Consider the following 17,401-nt stretch of genomic DNA (forward strand, 5'->3'; position numbering starts at 1 on the left):
GATGGGAACGGTTATTTTCCTCTTCCTCACTTTCTCTCTTACCATTTCCTCTCCCTCTTCCTTCTTCTCCATCCCTCGTCCTCTTCCTCCTCTGCCCCACCCTCCATCTTTCCGGCTCGGCTGGTCCAACAGGTCAAAGCAGGATCCCGAGCCGGTCTTCAGGTGCTCACTGGTGTCAGTTGTTAACAGCACTTTTTTGTTTTTTAATGAAACATTACGAAAAAAGAAAGGAATAATGTCAGAAAGACAGAAAACAGGAATGACAGAAAGTAAGAAAATATAACCAGCATGAATGAAAGGCTTCTGACGGGGTTTGCTGCAGAGCGGTGAAAAAGTTTTTGCTCTTTTTCTTCGCCACCTGTGACGACGACAACATCATCATCATCGTCGCTGTATTCTGCATCAATGCAACAGCCAGTGATACCTGTGATATCTATGCCTGCATATGTTCAACATGATGAATAAAGAGAATGAGCAAAGAAACAGAGAGATTTTCTCTCATTGACATGAACCTCAAACACATTTGTGTCTTGTTTTTCTCTGTCGAGCAGAATCATAATCAACCAAATCTGTGGGATTCACCCTACAGATAAAAACGTGTGTACAATTCCTAATAATAATTTAATCCCAGCATTGATACCAAACAACATTTGGAGTCTAAAATATCACCAGTAAAGACCTAGGCTCTGCTCATGGCAGCATATCATATTTGTCCTGTAAATGGTACCAGGAGTGAACACCATCATGCTCCATACTCCATCAGCAGATTATTTATTTACTTATGATAACAAAAAACGAAAATCAATATTTTTTTTTAAATTAGACACTATAATATTTCAGATACAGGCCTCTACCAAACGGTTGAGACGTCTGATCATAATTAACCTTGTTTATGGCTGAGTAGTACCTTAAAGGGTGAAACTAAACCTATTCACCGTGCATGTTTTTATTTGAGTTTATGCTCTGTGACATAATACCAATCCTGATTAATCTAATAGCATCTGCTATATATAAAGGTTTTGAGCATGGAGCTAATCTGAATATCTGATATATCTGAAAAATCACAAAGACAAACCAGCACATAAATACAGAGAGTATATGGTCAGAAAAATTCAGCCAAAGACAGCGTCATAATGCAGACACACTTTATTTTCATCGAGTCTTATATTATTTGCATTCTGCCTGGTCAAAAATCTTAATTTTTTGTTGTTGTGAAGAATGGCTTCTTCCTGCAATTCCCATCAGGCCGTGCACTGAAAGGTAACGCTGCCCTCTACAGTTCAAAGTTCTTTGACGGGGGTCATTTGACGTTGAACTGTTGAAAGGAATTTTCCTGAAATGCAAAAAAGACAAATATCTTTAACTGTGACATATAAACAATGTCCTGTGTTGCATTCAAATAATTCTTTTTTTTTACCTTAGCTGTTTTTCAAATCGTTTCCGACAGCAAGGTTTCCTGCGTTGCTTCCCACATGAACACCTTGCATGTCTCCCATGTTCACGTCAGCGCCGTCTTTTCCTGATTTTAGAGAAGAGTGAGTCATGAATTAGAAATGAAACAGCGGTACTAATCCAACAATATGTGAAAACAACTCACCAGTAGTGGCTTTGTTCCCTATCCCAAGAGTCCCCCTGTTATGTCCAACCCTGACGTTAGTCATATTGCCCATATTAATTGTGGGTCTAGAGTTTCCTGAAACAGTCATCAGAGAAAGAGTCAATAAAACTGACTGACGGATTTACCTGTAACTTCAGTGTAACAAGCAAACTTACCTGTGTTGCCACCTTGTGACATTGTTCCTGCTGAAATCTAGACGAACTAAAAGAAAGACAAAGAGTTATTATCATGTAAATCCCTCATAGTCTCTTAATGAAATACCAAATAAGAATCTTTATCACACCCCTGGTGTCAGTTATCTGTCCTCTGCTGTGAGCTCAGCTCTGCTTGTTGGATTGAGATGAAAAGCCTCTGCTTTTATACATATCTCCTTCATGTGTATATTCATTAATCCAACATGGTGAGGAATAAAAAGACATCTTATCTTATCTTGATATTTTGGCTTTTGGCAGAGAGCCTCAACAAATAAAAAATCAAATAAAAAACCCTTCTATACAGGGACCCCCGTGTAAAAGATGACAACTGAGACCCGATTTACAATATTAGTCATGTCAGGGGCACCTTTTGCTTTTGTTCCTGTCATTTGAGATATATATTTCATAATGCATGAGTTATTTTAATCATTCCAATTTCAGCCATTGTAAATTGCTGTCAACTCCTTATATGGACATCCTGGGTGTGTGTGTTTATAGGTCACATATTCAGGTTTTACATTTTTTTTCCCCCTCTTCTTTTGTGTTGTTGAGTCAAAGTTATGTCACATTTTTATAGTGATATAAAGTAGCAATGTGTGCAGAAGTCACCCAATTTCTTTTGTTTCTGTTGAAAAAAAAAGAAAAAAGAGCCAAGTGACCTTTGCACTGTGATGTATTTCCAAATTTCACAAATTCAATCTGATCTTAAACATTTTTTAGCACCCTTTTCTCAGGTGTGTTTATATAGTTGGTGTCAATACATTTTTTTCATCTGTTTCTTTTATATGATCTTTACTATACATTTGATCGAACTTCACAAACAAATAAAGTAAAAGGAAGGACATTGATTGCCTTTTACACAGCTTTTATTGAATCTATCTTGACCTTCAGCATTACACTCTAAAGAGTCATTATTTGAGTCGCTCTCCTCTGATCTGCATGGAAAATCCCTTTAGATTAGCAGTTTCTGAAATACTCGAACACCCATTTCACGTCCAAAGTCACTCAAATCACCTTTCATCGCCATTCCAATTCTGGATTTGAACTTGAACCAGAATGCATTGAGTTGCTGCCACGTGATTAGCTGGTTAAATATTTGAATTAACACTCAGATGAAGAAGTATAACTAAAGCAGTCTTCGATCAATCAGTCAAACAAACTTTGATTATAAAGCGGAAACAAGATATCGAGGAAAACAACCCACCACCACATAACAACTGACTATGCTGATGTACTGGTTGGAATTATGTATTAAAGAAGTGTGGAAAAGTGTAACGATAAGTCAAGATGAGGTAATCCTTTACTAGCCACACAATTGTAACAGCAGGCATACTAAAACACTAAAATGATGATAACATTCATCTCAACCCACTAAATAAAATAATACAATTGATAAGAAAAATAATTTGCACTGGAGCAGGAAGCATGGTTAATATTTCACAACAGATAAGATAATGGATACAGACAAGTCACTTTCAACACAGGCATGTGGTTATTACAGCTCGGCTCCATGTAATATGTGCGCGTAATTATCCATCGACATAAATATAAATTAACAAACTAAAATTAATGAAAATGCTAGACCTGCAAGGCACTGGACACTGTATTATCTGCTACACTTGGTCAAAAATAACACATTCATTCATTTAAATGCAATGTGTTTGTCTCGTACATATTTTACAGCAGTTTAAAACGTGCTTAAAATGTATATATTTATTTATTTATTTAGTTTGTCATTTACTACTTTTAATCATAAGCTGATGGTTGAGTGTGGAAACCACTGGAGGTCGCTGTGGTGTCAAAGGAAAGACTGCGACAGTTGTTTCTCATTGACGGAAGAATCCATGAGGTGGCTTTTTGCCTGTATACAGTGGCTGAATATTTGACGTCTTTGGCCTGCACTGGGACAGTGAGGCAGTGGACGAGAGCTAGAGTTAAATCTCACCCATAAATGATCTGTGGCAGTTTTCAAATTTGAATTTTCGTACATCTTGTATTACTATATTATCTAGAAGGAGTTGAATAAACTTGTGTGCTTGTTTATTTCTTCAGCTTTGTGTGCTACCAGTACCCTGGATACCGTGGCTACCAGTACATCATGGAGTGTGACTGTCGTGGAGGAGACTACAAGTGTTACAGGGAGTTTGGCTTCCACGCCCAAACCCCCCAGATTCAGTCCATCAGGAGGATCCAGCACTGAGATGGGAACGGTTATTTTCCTCTTCCTCACTTTCTCTCTTACCATTTCCTCTCCCTCTTCCTTCTTCTCCATCCCTCGTCCTCTTCCTCCTCTGCCCCACCCTCCATCTTTCCGGCTCTGCTGGTCCAACAGGTCAAAGCAGGATCCCGAGCCGGTCTTCAGGTGCTCACTGGTGTCAGTTGTTAACAGCACTTTTTTGTTTTTTAATGAAACATTACGAAAAAGAAAGGAATAATGTCAGAAAGACAGAAAACAGGAATGACAGAAAGTAAGAAAGTATAACCAGCATGAATGAAAGGCTTCTGACGGGGTTTGCTGCAGAGCGGTGAAAAAGTTTTTGCTCTTTTTCTTCGCCACCTGTGACGACGACAACATCATCATCATCGTCGCTGTATTCTGCATCAATGCAACAGCCAGTGATACCTGTGATATCTATGCCTGCATATGTTCAACATGATGAATAAAGAGAATGAGCAAAGAAACAGAGAGATTTTCTCTCATTGACATGAACCTCAATCACATTTGTGTCTTGTCTTTCTCTGTCGAGCAGAATCATAATCAACCAAATCTGTGGGATTCACCCCACAGATAAAAACGCATGTTTTTATTTGAGTTTATGCTCTGTGACATAATACCAATCCTGATTAATCTAATAGCATCTGCTATATATAAAGGTTTTGAGCATGGAGCTAATCTGAATATCTGATATATCTGAAAAATCACAAAGACAAACCAGCACATAAATACAGAGAGTATATGGTCAGAAAAATTCAGCCAAAGACAGCGTCATAATGCAGACACACTTTATTTTCATCGAGTCTTATATTATTTGCATTCTGCCTGGTCAAAAATCTTAATTTTTTGTTGTTGTGAAGAATGGCTTCTTCCTACAATTCCCATCAGGCCGTGCACTGAAAGGTAACGCTGCCCTCTACAGTTCAAAGTTCTTTGACGGGGGGTCATTTGACGTTGAACTGTTGAAAGGAATTTTCCTGAAATGCAAAAAAGACAAATATCTTTAACTGTGACATATAAACAATGTCCTGTGTTGCATTCAAATAATTCTTTTTTTTTACCTTAGCTGTTTTTCAAATCGTTTCCGACAGCAAGGTTTCCTGCGTTGCTTCCCACATGAACACCTTGCATGTCTCCCATGTTCACGTCAGCGCCGTCTTTTCCTGATTTTAGAGAAGAGTGAGTCATGAATTAGAAATGAAACAGCGGTACTAATCCAACAATATGTGAAAACAACTCACCAGTAGTGGCTTTGTTCCCTATCCCAAGAGTCCCACTGTTATGTCCAACCCTGACGTTAGCCATATTGCCCATATTAATTGTGGGTCTAGAGTCTAAAAGTGTAACGGTAAGTCAAGATGAGGTAATCCTTTACTAGCCACACAATTGCAACAGCAGGCATACTAAAACACTAAAATGATGATAACATTCATCTCAACCCACTAAATAAAATCATACAATTGAGAAGAAAAAGAGTTTGCACTGGAGCAGGAAGCATGGTTAATATTTCACAACAGATAAGATAATGGATACAGACAAGTCACTTTCAACACAGGCATGTGGTTATTACAGCTCGGCTCCATGTAATATGTGTGCGTAATTATCCATCGACATAAATATAAATTAACAAACTAAAATTAATAAAAATGCTAGACCTGCAAGGCACTGTAGTATCTGCTACCCTTGGTCAAAAATAACACATTCATTCATTTAAATGCAATGTGTTTGTCTCGTACATATTTTACAGCAGTTTAAAACGTGCTTAAAATGTATATATTTATTATATTATTTAGTTTGTCATTTACTACTTTTAATCATAAACTGATGGTTGAGTGTGGAAACCACTGGAGGTCGCTGTGGTGTCAAAGGAAAGACTGCGACAGTTGTGTCTCGTTGACGGCAGATGATGACGTCCACAGACAGTCAACAACAAACATGGCGACCAGCAGCAACTACTGGGAAGGTAAAGTTGTGCTTACATCGTCTCGTTTGAAAGAAGTTTCAGCAGCTGGTGTCGACAAATTATTGTTCTCTGTACATTTATGTAAAAAAACACACATTACATATCTTCCGCTTTGTGTCACGTCAAATACACGCCACGTTAGCTAGGACGAGATAACCTCAGCTAATTTGTTAGCTTGTTGGCTGCTAATGTCGCCTATAAGTTTTCAGTGCAGAACAGAACGTCATTCAAATAAGATATTAAAAAGCGTCGACAAACTTGAAACATGGGAAGCCATTCCCGACACATGAGTGAAGTAATGAGTTTATGAAGAAGTACATTTGAAGTCCTATATATCTTTAGAGCTACATACGTATGCTAGGCAGGTTTAAATTCATACATTTTCCACAAAAACTGGAAGGACTATGTCTGTATAATTCTGTGTTTTATTTTTTTGTCCACTTCATACGAATTCCAAGATGTTGCTCCTTATACAGAGAGTCTGCTGCAGCTCTGTAAGATGTGAGAATGATGGTGCCTTATTTATGTTCTGTCCAAGATTGTCAAGGCATGATTGTAAAGACTACAGACTAGTTGATCTGAGGCCAGACAGCCCATAGGATAGATGTGACAGGATCAATGACTTTAGAAACGCCAAGGTCAAATGTCAAGCAGTTTCTTATCATTTTAAAACAATGTAATGACAACAGCGCAAACTTGAAATAAAATCTGGACTTGGTTTCATCACCACAATTAACTTAATGCATGTTATTTAAATCACTGTGTTGTGCGATATAATCCTATATCGTCCCATCCCTAATCTCGGTTAAGAGATAACCAGTCTGCTATATTGGGTTGTCAGTTACACGTGATGTGAATTTTGTGTTGCATCTTTTTGAAACTTCCTCCAGCCTTGTCTGCCTCTTATTGGCCTGTATTTTTTCTTTGTTTTCCCAGAATTTACTCACCAGTTTCCAGTTTATCTTTCTATCTGATAGTCCACACTGAGGTGTTTGTCCCTTTTTCTGCTCTCAGAATTGCGTAAACAGGCCAGACAACTGGAGAATGAGCTGGACCTCAAGCTGGTCTCTTTTAGTAAACTCTGCACCAGCTACAGCAGCAGCAACAGCCGGGAACAGCGAACAAGACACAGCAGGTTTAGCAGCACACTCTCAATATTACTGAACATGTGGAATTACTTTTGTTGACATTGGATGACCCTTTATAGCCTTATCTGGTGTAAATTGTAAAATGTTTCCACGTACCATTTAATACAATTGTGTAGAAACTCCAGCTTTTCCTCATTGATTGTGCTGCATTTGTCTGCAGTGTGTTGTATGTTGTTCAACTCAATAATAAATCATAATTTTCCTTTCTGATCATAGCTCATCTCAAGACAATATGCTTGTGGCAATGACGACTGAGCTTCAGCAGCTCTTGGCTAATGTAAGTCACACTTGACTCCCAGCCATATTTGAAGCGGGTTAAAGTGAAGCCCTGGCCCAGGAGGCACCAGAACTGATGTTTTAATGTTCCACAAATGAGAAAAGCATAGAAATGCAAGTTATTGCTGTACATTCATGTCAATTTAAAATGTGCTTAACTGCTCTCAACCGTTCTGCCAAATCTTGTCAAGTTATTGACCCACTGCTGAGTTGTTTTCAGATTATATTATTCAGATATTAATTTAATCTTTGTTGTTTTTTGCTGCTGTTGTTATTGTTGCAGCTCTCAGCTGTTAATGACAAAATGGCAGAATACACCAGCACCCCAGGAGTTTCGTCACATAACGCAGCATTGATGCACACCCTACAAAGACACAGAGATATTTTACAGGTATATTTTTCTCCTTGGAGCTCTAAGTCATTGTATATCCTTTTGTGATTTCCTATCACAGTCTGATAGATGTTCTGTCTTGCTGACTGTGAATTATAATGCTGTAACCTGCAGGACTACACCCATGAATTCCACAAAACCCAAAGCAACTTCTTCAGCCTAAGAGAACGAGAGGACCTGCTGGGCTCCGTTCACAGAGACATCGAGTAAGTCCCATAATGATCTAATGTTCTCCACCTCCCCCTACTGTTCATGTTTAAAGCAAAATATTGTAGTGGCAGGATGTAGCAGGATGTTTTTTTTTTAATGTTGCCCATTTATATGTTATTTGTGTCAGTGTGTGATTCTATCAAAACTGGTTTGGTTTTCGTAGCTTTAAAGTATGTGCTTTAGGCAAGGGCCCTCCCTGTGTAATGAAGGTTGCCGTGAAGCGAAAGCGGAGTATGCAAGCGAAAGACAAATGGCTCTGCCTGCTTAAATTCAAAACAAAGCAGAAAAAGGAAATGGCAGATGATAAAAGAATGGAAAAGTGGTGACAGTTGTGAAAAAGTGTTTATTCCCTTACTTCCTGGTATGCAAAGGCCACCGTAGTTCACTGACATGCTTGGGAAAAGGGAGTGGTGAGCAAAGGACTCCTCTGTTGTTAGTTGCAATCGGCATACTCACCATCGGATGTCACTAATTCCTACATTCCTCAAACGTTTGTCATTGCATAGATTTGTTTTTATTGCTTTTTTTGAACCCTTCTTAACGTTGCGGCTCTGCCACTGTGGATCATTATTGAACTCCCTTAATTCTGCACTGCCTGTTTCTTACATTTTCATCTCCTCTTACTCTTCTGCTTCTCTTCTAATTCTTGCTGTCTCGTCCTCCACCTCCTTTGTCTCCTCTGTGGATTTTTGTTGTGTTATTTTTTAACCAGTAGGAGGCAGAATTATCCAGTTCATTGCAGAAGTTCCCCACCCTTTTAATCGTTTGCTTTTCCTCTCATATTTCATCCTCAGAAAAGAGACATCCCTTTACCCCCCCTTCTCTCTCTCTCTCTCTCTCCCTCCTCGTCTCGCCTCCTTTCTCTGGGGGTATCTTTCATAAGTGCCTTCTACAGTAAATCAAACCACAAGGCTTTCATTTAGCCTAAGCTGAGTGAGATTGGCCTGTCTGACAGAGAGAAATGCTCTATCAGGGGAGGACAGTGAGAGCAGAACAGAAAGAAGGAAAGAAAAATTATGAAAGTACATTTTAATTATTCCCATATATACGTGGGAGGTGTAGAGAAACAGTGGTCGTGAGATGGGGCAGAGGAGATAATGGATGATGAATTGATGATCGGTCCAAACAGGGAGTGTAAATAAGAGATGGAGGACGGAGCTGTGGCTTAAGCAGAGCTCATCACTTAAAGGCCTTAACGCAGGAAGTACATAATCAGCATCCAGGCATCGGTTAATAGGAGAGAGTGAAAAACCTTGTTCAAACTGGGACAAAGAATGAGAATAAAACATGGTTTTAGTGCGTGGAGCAGCGTTTCATGTGAGTGTGAAGACGTTTCACTAAGCACCTAAAAAAGGCAAAACATGAGAGGAAATTGATGTACACTTTTTTCTTATGTTATCAGTTGGATGTTTTTCATTAGAACATTATATATTATAACTACAGTACTACAGAGTAAAGAGTCTGAAGGCACCAACAGCTTTGTTGTTTTTTTATGTCTGTCAAATTCCATGATCAATGGCATTTGGATTGGAATGAAGTGACTAAAAGTTAAACTGTATATATCAGCAAACTCATAATGCATCGTGGATGTAATGTGCAAGCAGCATGTCTTCAAAAAACCTGGTGTAATAGACCTTTTTAGGAGTTTTGTTTCTGGAAAAATGTGTTATTTTTAAACTGCATACACATTTCCCATATTTTCTGCATATGTTCCAACAATGTGATTGAGAAATAATCGCACTGCATGGTAATTTTAGCATTGCTGAACCATCAAATGTAATGGTTGTAAATGTAGTGGCTTTTTGCACAGTATTGTACATATTATTACATACATATTTTAAATGACTACATGCACAGAATGTCACTTAGAACGTCTGCTACAAAATAAACCAGCTCCTGTCCGATGTTTGCTGAGGGGAAATAATTTCACTATTTCACTTGGCAGTTTTGTTTTCTTGTTCAGGTCCTACAAAAGCTCGGGGGTGAACAACAGAAAGACTGAGCTCTTCCTGAAGGAACATGAACATCTCAGAAAGTAAGACATTTTTTTAAAAGACAACAACCAACATATTACTTTTACAACACTGTTAAACACTGTTTCACAAAAAGAAATTGAAATGACCATATCCATGCTCCAACATGAACAGCCTGGGTTCTGTCTGTGAGATTTAATTAGCAGACAATCAGGACGCTGCCGCTTTAAGTTTAGTGAAAGTGCAGAAAGATGAAATAAAGCAAGAAGCCATCTTCCTGTGGGCTCTAATGAGGGATCGAGAGAAAAGAACAGGACAGCAGTAGATAGATGGTGAAAGAGGTGGACAGATAGATGAAGGAAGTATAAAGTACAGTATTGATTTTTTTGTCTCCATCGGAGTCGGCCAGGATGCTCGCTCTGCTGAGCCCCGGACTGAGCGCTTGATTTTTCTGTCCGTCACTTACTTCAGCTACTGCTAATGGCCGCTGACGCAAACGTCGTCCATCAGTGAGCCCAGGCTCCGCGTCCGACGTTTGTCTGCTACTGTGGTTACAAAATGCACCCGATGCGAATAACTTGGGGATCGGATTGCCGATGTGAAATTTATACATCGGCTGTATGTGTTCTCATACATTATAGACACTAACTGGCTGCTGTTATGACTGGGTTATATTTGATCAGTCTGAATCTGGCTTTCCACAGAATCCTCCATTAAAAAGCACTTTCTTTCTCCCTTTATGGTAACATACAAAACAACTCATAGAAAACATTATCTGTATGTTTTTAAAGTATATATACTAAAAATGCATTTATTTAAAGGGATAAATGTGAAGCTACAAAAGCTTAATTTTACTGGTCTCTCTTTTGTTGTTCTCAGCTCCGATAGGCTGATTGACAATGCAATAAGGTAAGCTTTTATTGTTATTTTCACACTCATTTCCCTATTTTTCCTCTCACTCAACACTCAGCGTAAGCATATACAGAACATTCCCACACTATTCGTTTTGCAGGGGACATATTATGCAAAATTGACTTTTTAATCATTTAAATCCTTATATTTGGGACTCTGTGGGCCCTATTAGTCGGCAAAGTGTGAAAAAACTCACTCATGTTTTTGTGGTCCTCCTCAGTCTAAGTACAGGAGATGAAACTCGCGATGTTGACTTCCGCACTCATTGGCACATCACAAGAAGCTAAATTCCTGGAATTGTTATCTCGTGGAGATCCACTTTGTCCATAAAACACACGAGAGTGCTGGCGAGGGCAACGGTATCCGAAAACCTGAAGTCCGCGAAAAGTTCTATTCTTGGCTCCACAGTGCAGCACAGAGTTCTACACAAACTTCCAGCCTCAGAGGATTTATCTGTCCAGTGGATACATGTTATATATGATGGCAATGTGCCTGCAAATGATCACTTTTCCAGATGCTAACTGTTGTTAGCTCCCAGTAGCCTCTGTGGCTGATGTCATTTCCTGTCCCTTAAGTTTTGTTTTACTTTGTGTGGAGTGGACCTTTAAGGTGGACCTAAAGAGATACTACTAAACAGAGCGTTCTGAACAGTGCTGTTTTGGCAGGGTGATTAAACTGCTGTGGTGCTTCATCCTGATGGTATTTTGACCAAAGCATGTCACAGACATGTTCATTAGGACACCAGGGAACTAGGTTAACTTGGAGAAATAGGGTATAATATGGGACCTTTAACTTTCTACTTTTCACAAACGCTCATGTGGTGCTCCTCTTCTAATCCCTTGTGCCTTCTTTCCTTACAGTATCGCCATGGCTACCAAAGAGAACATCACATTTCAGCGTGGAATGTTGAAGTCTATTCAAACCAGGGTTACAACTTTGGCCAGTATCCTTTTTTATTATCATTTATCTTCTTTACTTAAAGGGGAAGTAAGTAGTTTATAGTGACATCTAGAGGAGAGGCTGACATTTACAACAAAGACCTGTTGCTCTGCTCACCCCCTCCCTTCCCTGAGCGCTACGGTATCCGCAGCTGGTCAAATGTCGTCCTCGTTGTCTTTCTCCGTGTCAGCAGATGAGGTTTGTGAGGTGAGGGAGAGGGCGAGCTACCGTGGCCGTAGCAGACGAAGCGAGAGAGTGGAGGCGGGACTTCCGCTACAAGTAAAGAGACGCTTGATTTGTTCTCTCGCGTTTGTCCTTACAGGCTCCGGTAGAAACATGGCGTCTCGCTGCTAACAGTGGCTATGCGACGGCGGCCCGCGACCATGTTATTTTAAATGACTTTTTGAAACACGAAAATGAAACAAAGAATATTACACAGCGACTAGACAATGCAGGAGCACATAATATGTATAAAAAATTGGATTTTGGGTAATATAAACCCATAAATACTACATATTGTCCCTTTAATCTATACAAGAACTTCAATCTACATCCACACGACTACGTTTTCTTATAAAAATTATGCTTTCAGATAAAACTTTTTAGCTTTGTTTCTAAGCCAGTAGTACCAATACAACCATAAATTACCACACATATGCTGGGCGTAAACAGGAAGTTGATTCGCTACTCTGCAGTTGTTTGCTTATTTTTAGGGAATAATACTATGTGTGTATATTGTGAGGTGAACAGGTGGTCGTCGAGTCACACGTGAAAAGAATTCAGTAGGGCTTATACATTTCTCCAATTTATCCTTTATCTCATAAAATAAGTATTTACTGATGGCAGATAATCTAGAAAAAACTAACCTACCAGTTATTAAACAACACAAATCAAATTCTTCTTCTAATATTTCTGCACTGCACTTCAATTATAGTCTTTTCAATTGTGTATACAATTGTATATGTATATATATGTATGTGTATATAAGTATGTGTATTTATATATGTAAATATATATATTTGTATGTATATATATATGTGTATATGTATATATGTATATGTGTATATATAAGTAAAGTCAGGGGACTACAGATGAAAACTAGCCTTCTGGCTAATTCTGGCTTTTTTAACCATGTGTAATCATGTGTTCTATGAAATTGCACTGTCCCCTTTTAAATAAACTAATAAAAATAATTATAATATATATGTATATGTATATACATATATACATATACATATATACAAAATCTAATTTTGGATAAAAAAAATAAAATAAAAAAAAGCTTCATTTGTAATAATTTGTGGATTAAAAAATAATAACCTGCCAGTGTATCATACCAATTAATCGGCTTAAATTAATCGGTGTACCTCTAGTTAAAGTCGTAGAAAGTGCCTGAATTTAGATGAGTAGGAGTAGGTGAGGAAGCTTTAAACTGGACTTTGACTCTAGAAAAGGTGCATGAACTCTGATTTATGCATTTCTTCCTTATTAACAAACATGTAGTAGTGTGGATGTTGCCTCAGTTTTGATTGAGCAGTTAATTTCCATCGATTTGTCTCTTGCTGCCTCTGGACAGAACTAACAACAGCACATAGTGATGCTGAGCAGGGATAACAACTCCACTTACAGTGAAAGCTGCCATGACACAGTAGACTGTACCATTAGGCTCCATTTATTCTTTTTTTTTTCTCCCTGGTTGCCTTAGAAGCCACTGATGTATTTTCCCTGCCGCTTTCTGCCTCTCACTCACTGCAAGGAAGGGAAAACCCAACTTGGATCTTAATTATTTTTCCTTCACCGCACGTCCCCGCCCCTCAGATCGTTTCCCCACCATCAACAGCCTCATCCAGAAAATCAATTTGCGCAAGAGGCGTGACTCTCTAATTCTGGGTGGGGTGATCGGCGTCTGCACCATACTCCTGTTGCTCTACACTTTCCACTGAAACATCATCCAGAAGATATATTTGTAGTAACTCAGTTCAACTGTTGCCAAGACCTTTTTTTTTTTTACATGATTTTCCTTCTATTAAAAACAGCTCTTAATTTGAAGGTTTCAGCTCACTTAGTGGAGGGGTTATTTATTTTCTGAATTGTTTCAGCTGGGAGTTTTTATATTGCTGCTTGTAATTTTAAATCTTTATACATTTGTAAAGTAAAATAATAATATGTACTGTTCATGTTTTCGGTTTTTTTGTATAGTATTGTCAGTGCCTACTAAAATAAAGATGATGAGCTCACGTTCAACTTTGTCATGCTCATTCAAGTTTATTTCAGACATGCAGAACTATGGCACAGTAAACCAGTCATACAGTATAAATGTATAAACATCAACATCAGAGTGCCAGGAACAGTGCATACAGTGGGGAACCAGACGACCCCATCCTCCTCTTCCTCCTCTTCCTCCTCCCCCTCCCCTCTCATTGTCTTGCAGTAATATTGTAAACATAACGAGGTGTAAAGATCCAGGCAGTTCAGTCCAAACAGATTCATTTTTATCATAGTAGCACGCAAAGCGAGATATCACACAGTGGCTGCAGTACGGCATATTTGTGTACATTTTTTTTAAACGTGATGTAAAAAAGCCAAAAAGTATCATGTACCGAACACAAAGAGATTCAAATGTGGAGACGCTACAGAGGATTTATTTAACAGTCTTCAATCCTGTTCCATATGTTGTTGTTGGTTTTTTTTCTAAGATACATTATTTTTCGTCAGCTTTGCATCAATTGACTTATTTTGTTGTTTGTGATAATGAAAGTGTGAAGCCATTCAATCATCTTGGGGGTCAGACAGCAGTGTGCGTCAGTGCACTACTAGTTCTGGACGACCAGTAGCTACACTTTCCTCCCTGTCTGGTGATCGGACACGATGACTGTGCGCAGTCTTCACCTTCTTCTCCTTTGTTCCTGAGTTTGTGCGGTAAATGGTCGTGAGTGTTGCCAGAGAACGAGAAACAGCCTTGCGATTTCTTTCCCTTTTTCGTGTTGTCCACGCGGCAGAAAAAGCAACAAGTCAAGAGTCTCTTCGGGCTTGTTTTCTACTCGGATGTTGTGCTTTTCTTCTCTCTTCCTTTTCAAAATGACAACCCTCCTCTTCCCCCTTGTCCTCGCTCTCTCGTGTACATGTTTGGGACCAGGTGAAGTCAAAGAGAGTGTGTGGTGTGGCTCCCTCAGTCCTGCTGGCGCTCTAAATACACAGAGAAAGAAGATCACACAGCTTCACATTCAACTTTAAATTGTATGTGTGTGTGTGTGTGTGTATGTGTTTGTGTATCCATTACCTAATGTATACACTATGAATATGATGACAGCCACACCCAGCAGGATTGCCAGACAGCTGAGCAGCATAGACAGACGCCCGTATTTCCTTGCTCCTTCAATATCTCCTGTGTGGAGAACAGACCTCGACTAATGGGAAAGAAAATGGAAGTGAGTGATTAAGGATGAATTATTTAACATGTGACACAAAACAAACAAACAAAAGAAAAGTCCACAAAGCACAGGCAGACAATCTCTGTGTTGTCATGAGGGGAAAAAATTAGAGTTTTAAGTCAACTCACCACATTTGCATACCATAAGGCACAAATGTTTAACGGCAGAGCGGGACAGAAGCAGGACAGCACCGCCAGCCAGAGATAAGTAGAGGGTAAGGAACCGGGCGGCACCGGGGAGGGCAGCGGGCCCAGGCTGAGCCGGGACGCGGACTTGGGTGGGGCCGTCAACTGCCCCACGGAGCCCGACTTGAGCGGTGATCTGTGTCCGTTCTGGTCCGCGTCCAGGGAGCGGACGCTGCCTCGGATGTTGAGGGAGAAGGAGTCGGACGGTTTGATGTTGGTCTGCCCGGTGGGCTCCGTGGTCGCGGTGCTCAACAGCTTCTCCGTGTCGTGGAAGTCGGTGGGATTTGAAACTTCCCTCTCGCCGAGAGCGCTTTTCCCAAAGGCGGCATCAGTGTTGATAGCCATCACGGAAAGATAAGAGAAGATGTCAAAGTCTCACACGCCTCACGGGCTTTTTTTTCCGTGTCCGAGCGGCTTTTCCTGTGGATGGATGGAGATGCTGAAGAGCCTTCCTCCTTCAGAGCAGGTTCTCCATGGGGGGTCATCAGATTCAATAGGCTAAATTCAGAGAGGCAAATACCTTCAAGGCAAACTATTTAATTAAGCAGTATAACTCCATCAAAATTTCTTATTGATGAGCAAGATGTTATTGATGTCCCAGTCCCTCTCACGTTTAGTTGGCGGTGAGTGTCCGGACGCGCTTCAACCTCACCCCCCCACTACCCGCCTCACCCCCTCCCCTCTCTCTGTAAGCACTGAGGTATTACCGCATCTCTTCCATCTCCACCACGGCACATCCCCACTGTTAAGGCCTGCTTATGCACCAGGCGAGGCTTGTGACAGTGCAAAAACAAAACAAAACACCACTTTTTAAAACCTCTCCTGCAGCGAGTGTGCGCGGTGCGTAAAAGCTCTCCATTTACGCGCGGGAGGGCAGCGGCTACATACGAACTTCAGCCCCCCCATCCAGCTACTATCACAATAAACTGCTGAATTAATATTTGGCTCATTGTCTCTTCTTTGTTTGGTTAAAAACACACACACACACCCATCACCATTAACAACGAGGCAATGATTCTCAAGGGCTGGGTCAGGACACAGATGGGGGTTCCCAGAAACTCCATTTAAAGAATTTTCACCACATTTTACTTTGTTATTAGTGTGTATGTCTTTAAAAGAAACACGTTGTCACTCATTCACCAAATATCTCATGGATATTATTAATATAAAGGCACTAGTTCTGTACTAGCAATTAAAAGTACATTTATCTCACCAGAAAATGACTTTGGAAGAAGTTAAAGTCACTTTTCATAACATTACTTAAGTAAAAGGCTTAGTGTATATGACATTTATTGTACTTTAAGTATCAAGAGTAATTTTCTGATATAAAATGTATATTTGTCCTTGGCCAAGACACTTAACCCCATGTTGAATGGCAGAATGGTAAATACAGACCATTACCAACTCTTCTTCCTCTGGTTTTATTTGGTAGTAACGAGTAACAAAGATAGTTAGAGAAAATGTAGTGGAGTAAAAGTTGCTAGAAATATAAATAACAAAGTACTAGTGAGTTTTGTACTTACAGTACAGTAAAAAAGTAGTTGTACTCTGTTGCATTACAACACTGCATATTAGAAAGAATCTGGTACTTATTATATTGCCATTCCATAAGTAGTGCGATATATTGCACCAAAAAGTGGATTTTAAGAAATATATTATCCTTAAAAATTATTTTCATTGTTATGTATAAACAATATCATTCTACAGTTTCATTCGACATTTTACTGATATTCACTCATGGGGAATGAGAAGTGGCTATACAACTCAGAGAAGGGTATTATAATAAAAAATAATAAGGATCATAATACTTTTATTGATATACAGTAGCAGCACCTTTACAATCACAAGATAACAAAGTGCTTTGACAGACAAAGCAGAAGAAAAATGATACTCATGGACAGAAACGAGATGAATTTGTGATATGTTTGCATTTTGCTGACGCATCA

The 17,401-nt window shown here is 39.4% G+C and overlaps 2 protein-coding genes across 2 annotated transcripts; one reads left to right on the forward strand and one right to left on the reverse strand.

Moving 5' to 3' along the window:
- Positions 1–5,953: 5,953 nt before the first annotated feature.
- Positions 5,954–14,047, forward strand: LOC310927013 (Golgi SNAP receptor complex member 1-like). The gene is made up of 9 exons (XM_083889248.1): positions 5,954–5,990; positions 7,005–7,125; positions 7,355–7,415; positions 7,698–7,805; positions 7,920–8,011; positions 9,979–10,050; positions 10,868–10,897; positions 11,761–11,843; positions 13,658–14,047. The coding sequence occupies exons 1-9, from the start codon at positions 5,963–5,965 to the stop codon at positions 13,780–13,782; spliced, it is 720 nt and encodes a 239-aa protein (XP_083745374.1). The 5' UTR covers positions 5,954–5,962; the 3' UTR covers positions 13,783–14,047.
- A 961-nt stretch (positions 14,048–15,008) lies between these two features.
- Positions 15,009–15,809, reverse strand: LOC310927346 (trafficking regulator of GLUT4 1-like; the record flags this gene model as incomplete). The annotated part of the gene is made up of 3 exons (XM_083889641.1): positions 15,399–15,809; positions 15,120–15,246; positions 15,009–15,025 (listed from the first exon to the last, which is right to left on the reverse strand). Exons 1-3 carry the CDS (start codon positions 15,798–15,800, stop codon positions 15,009–15,011), a joined length of 546 nt encoding a protein of 181 aa, XP_083745767.1. The 5' UTR covers positions 15,801–15,809.
- Positions 15,810–17,401: the final 1,592 nt, after the last annotated feature.

Source organism: Microchirus variegatus (assembly GCF_963457635.1).
Source record: "Microchirus variegatus genome assembly, chromosome: 5".
Taxonomy (NCBI): Eukaryota; Metazoa; Chordata; class Actinopteri; order Pleuronectiformes; family Soleidae; genus Microchirus; species Microchirus variegatus.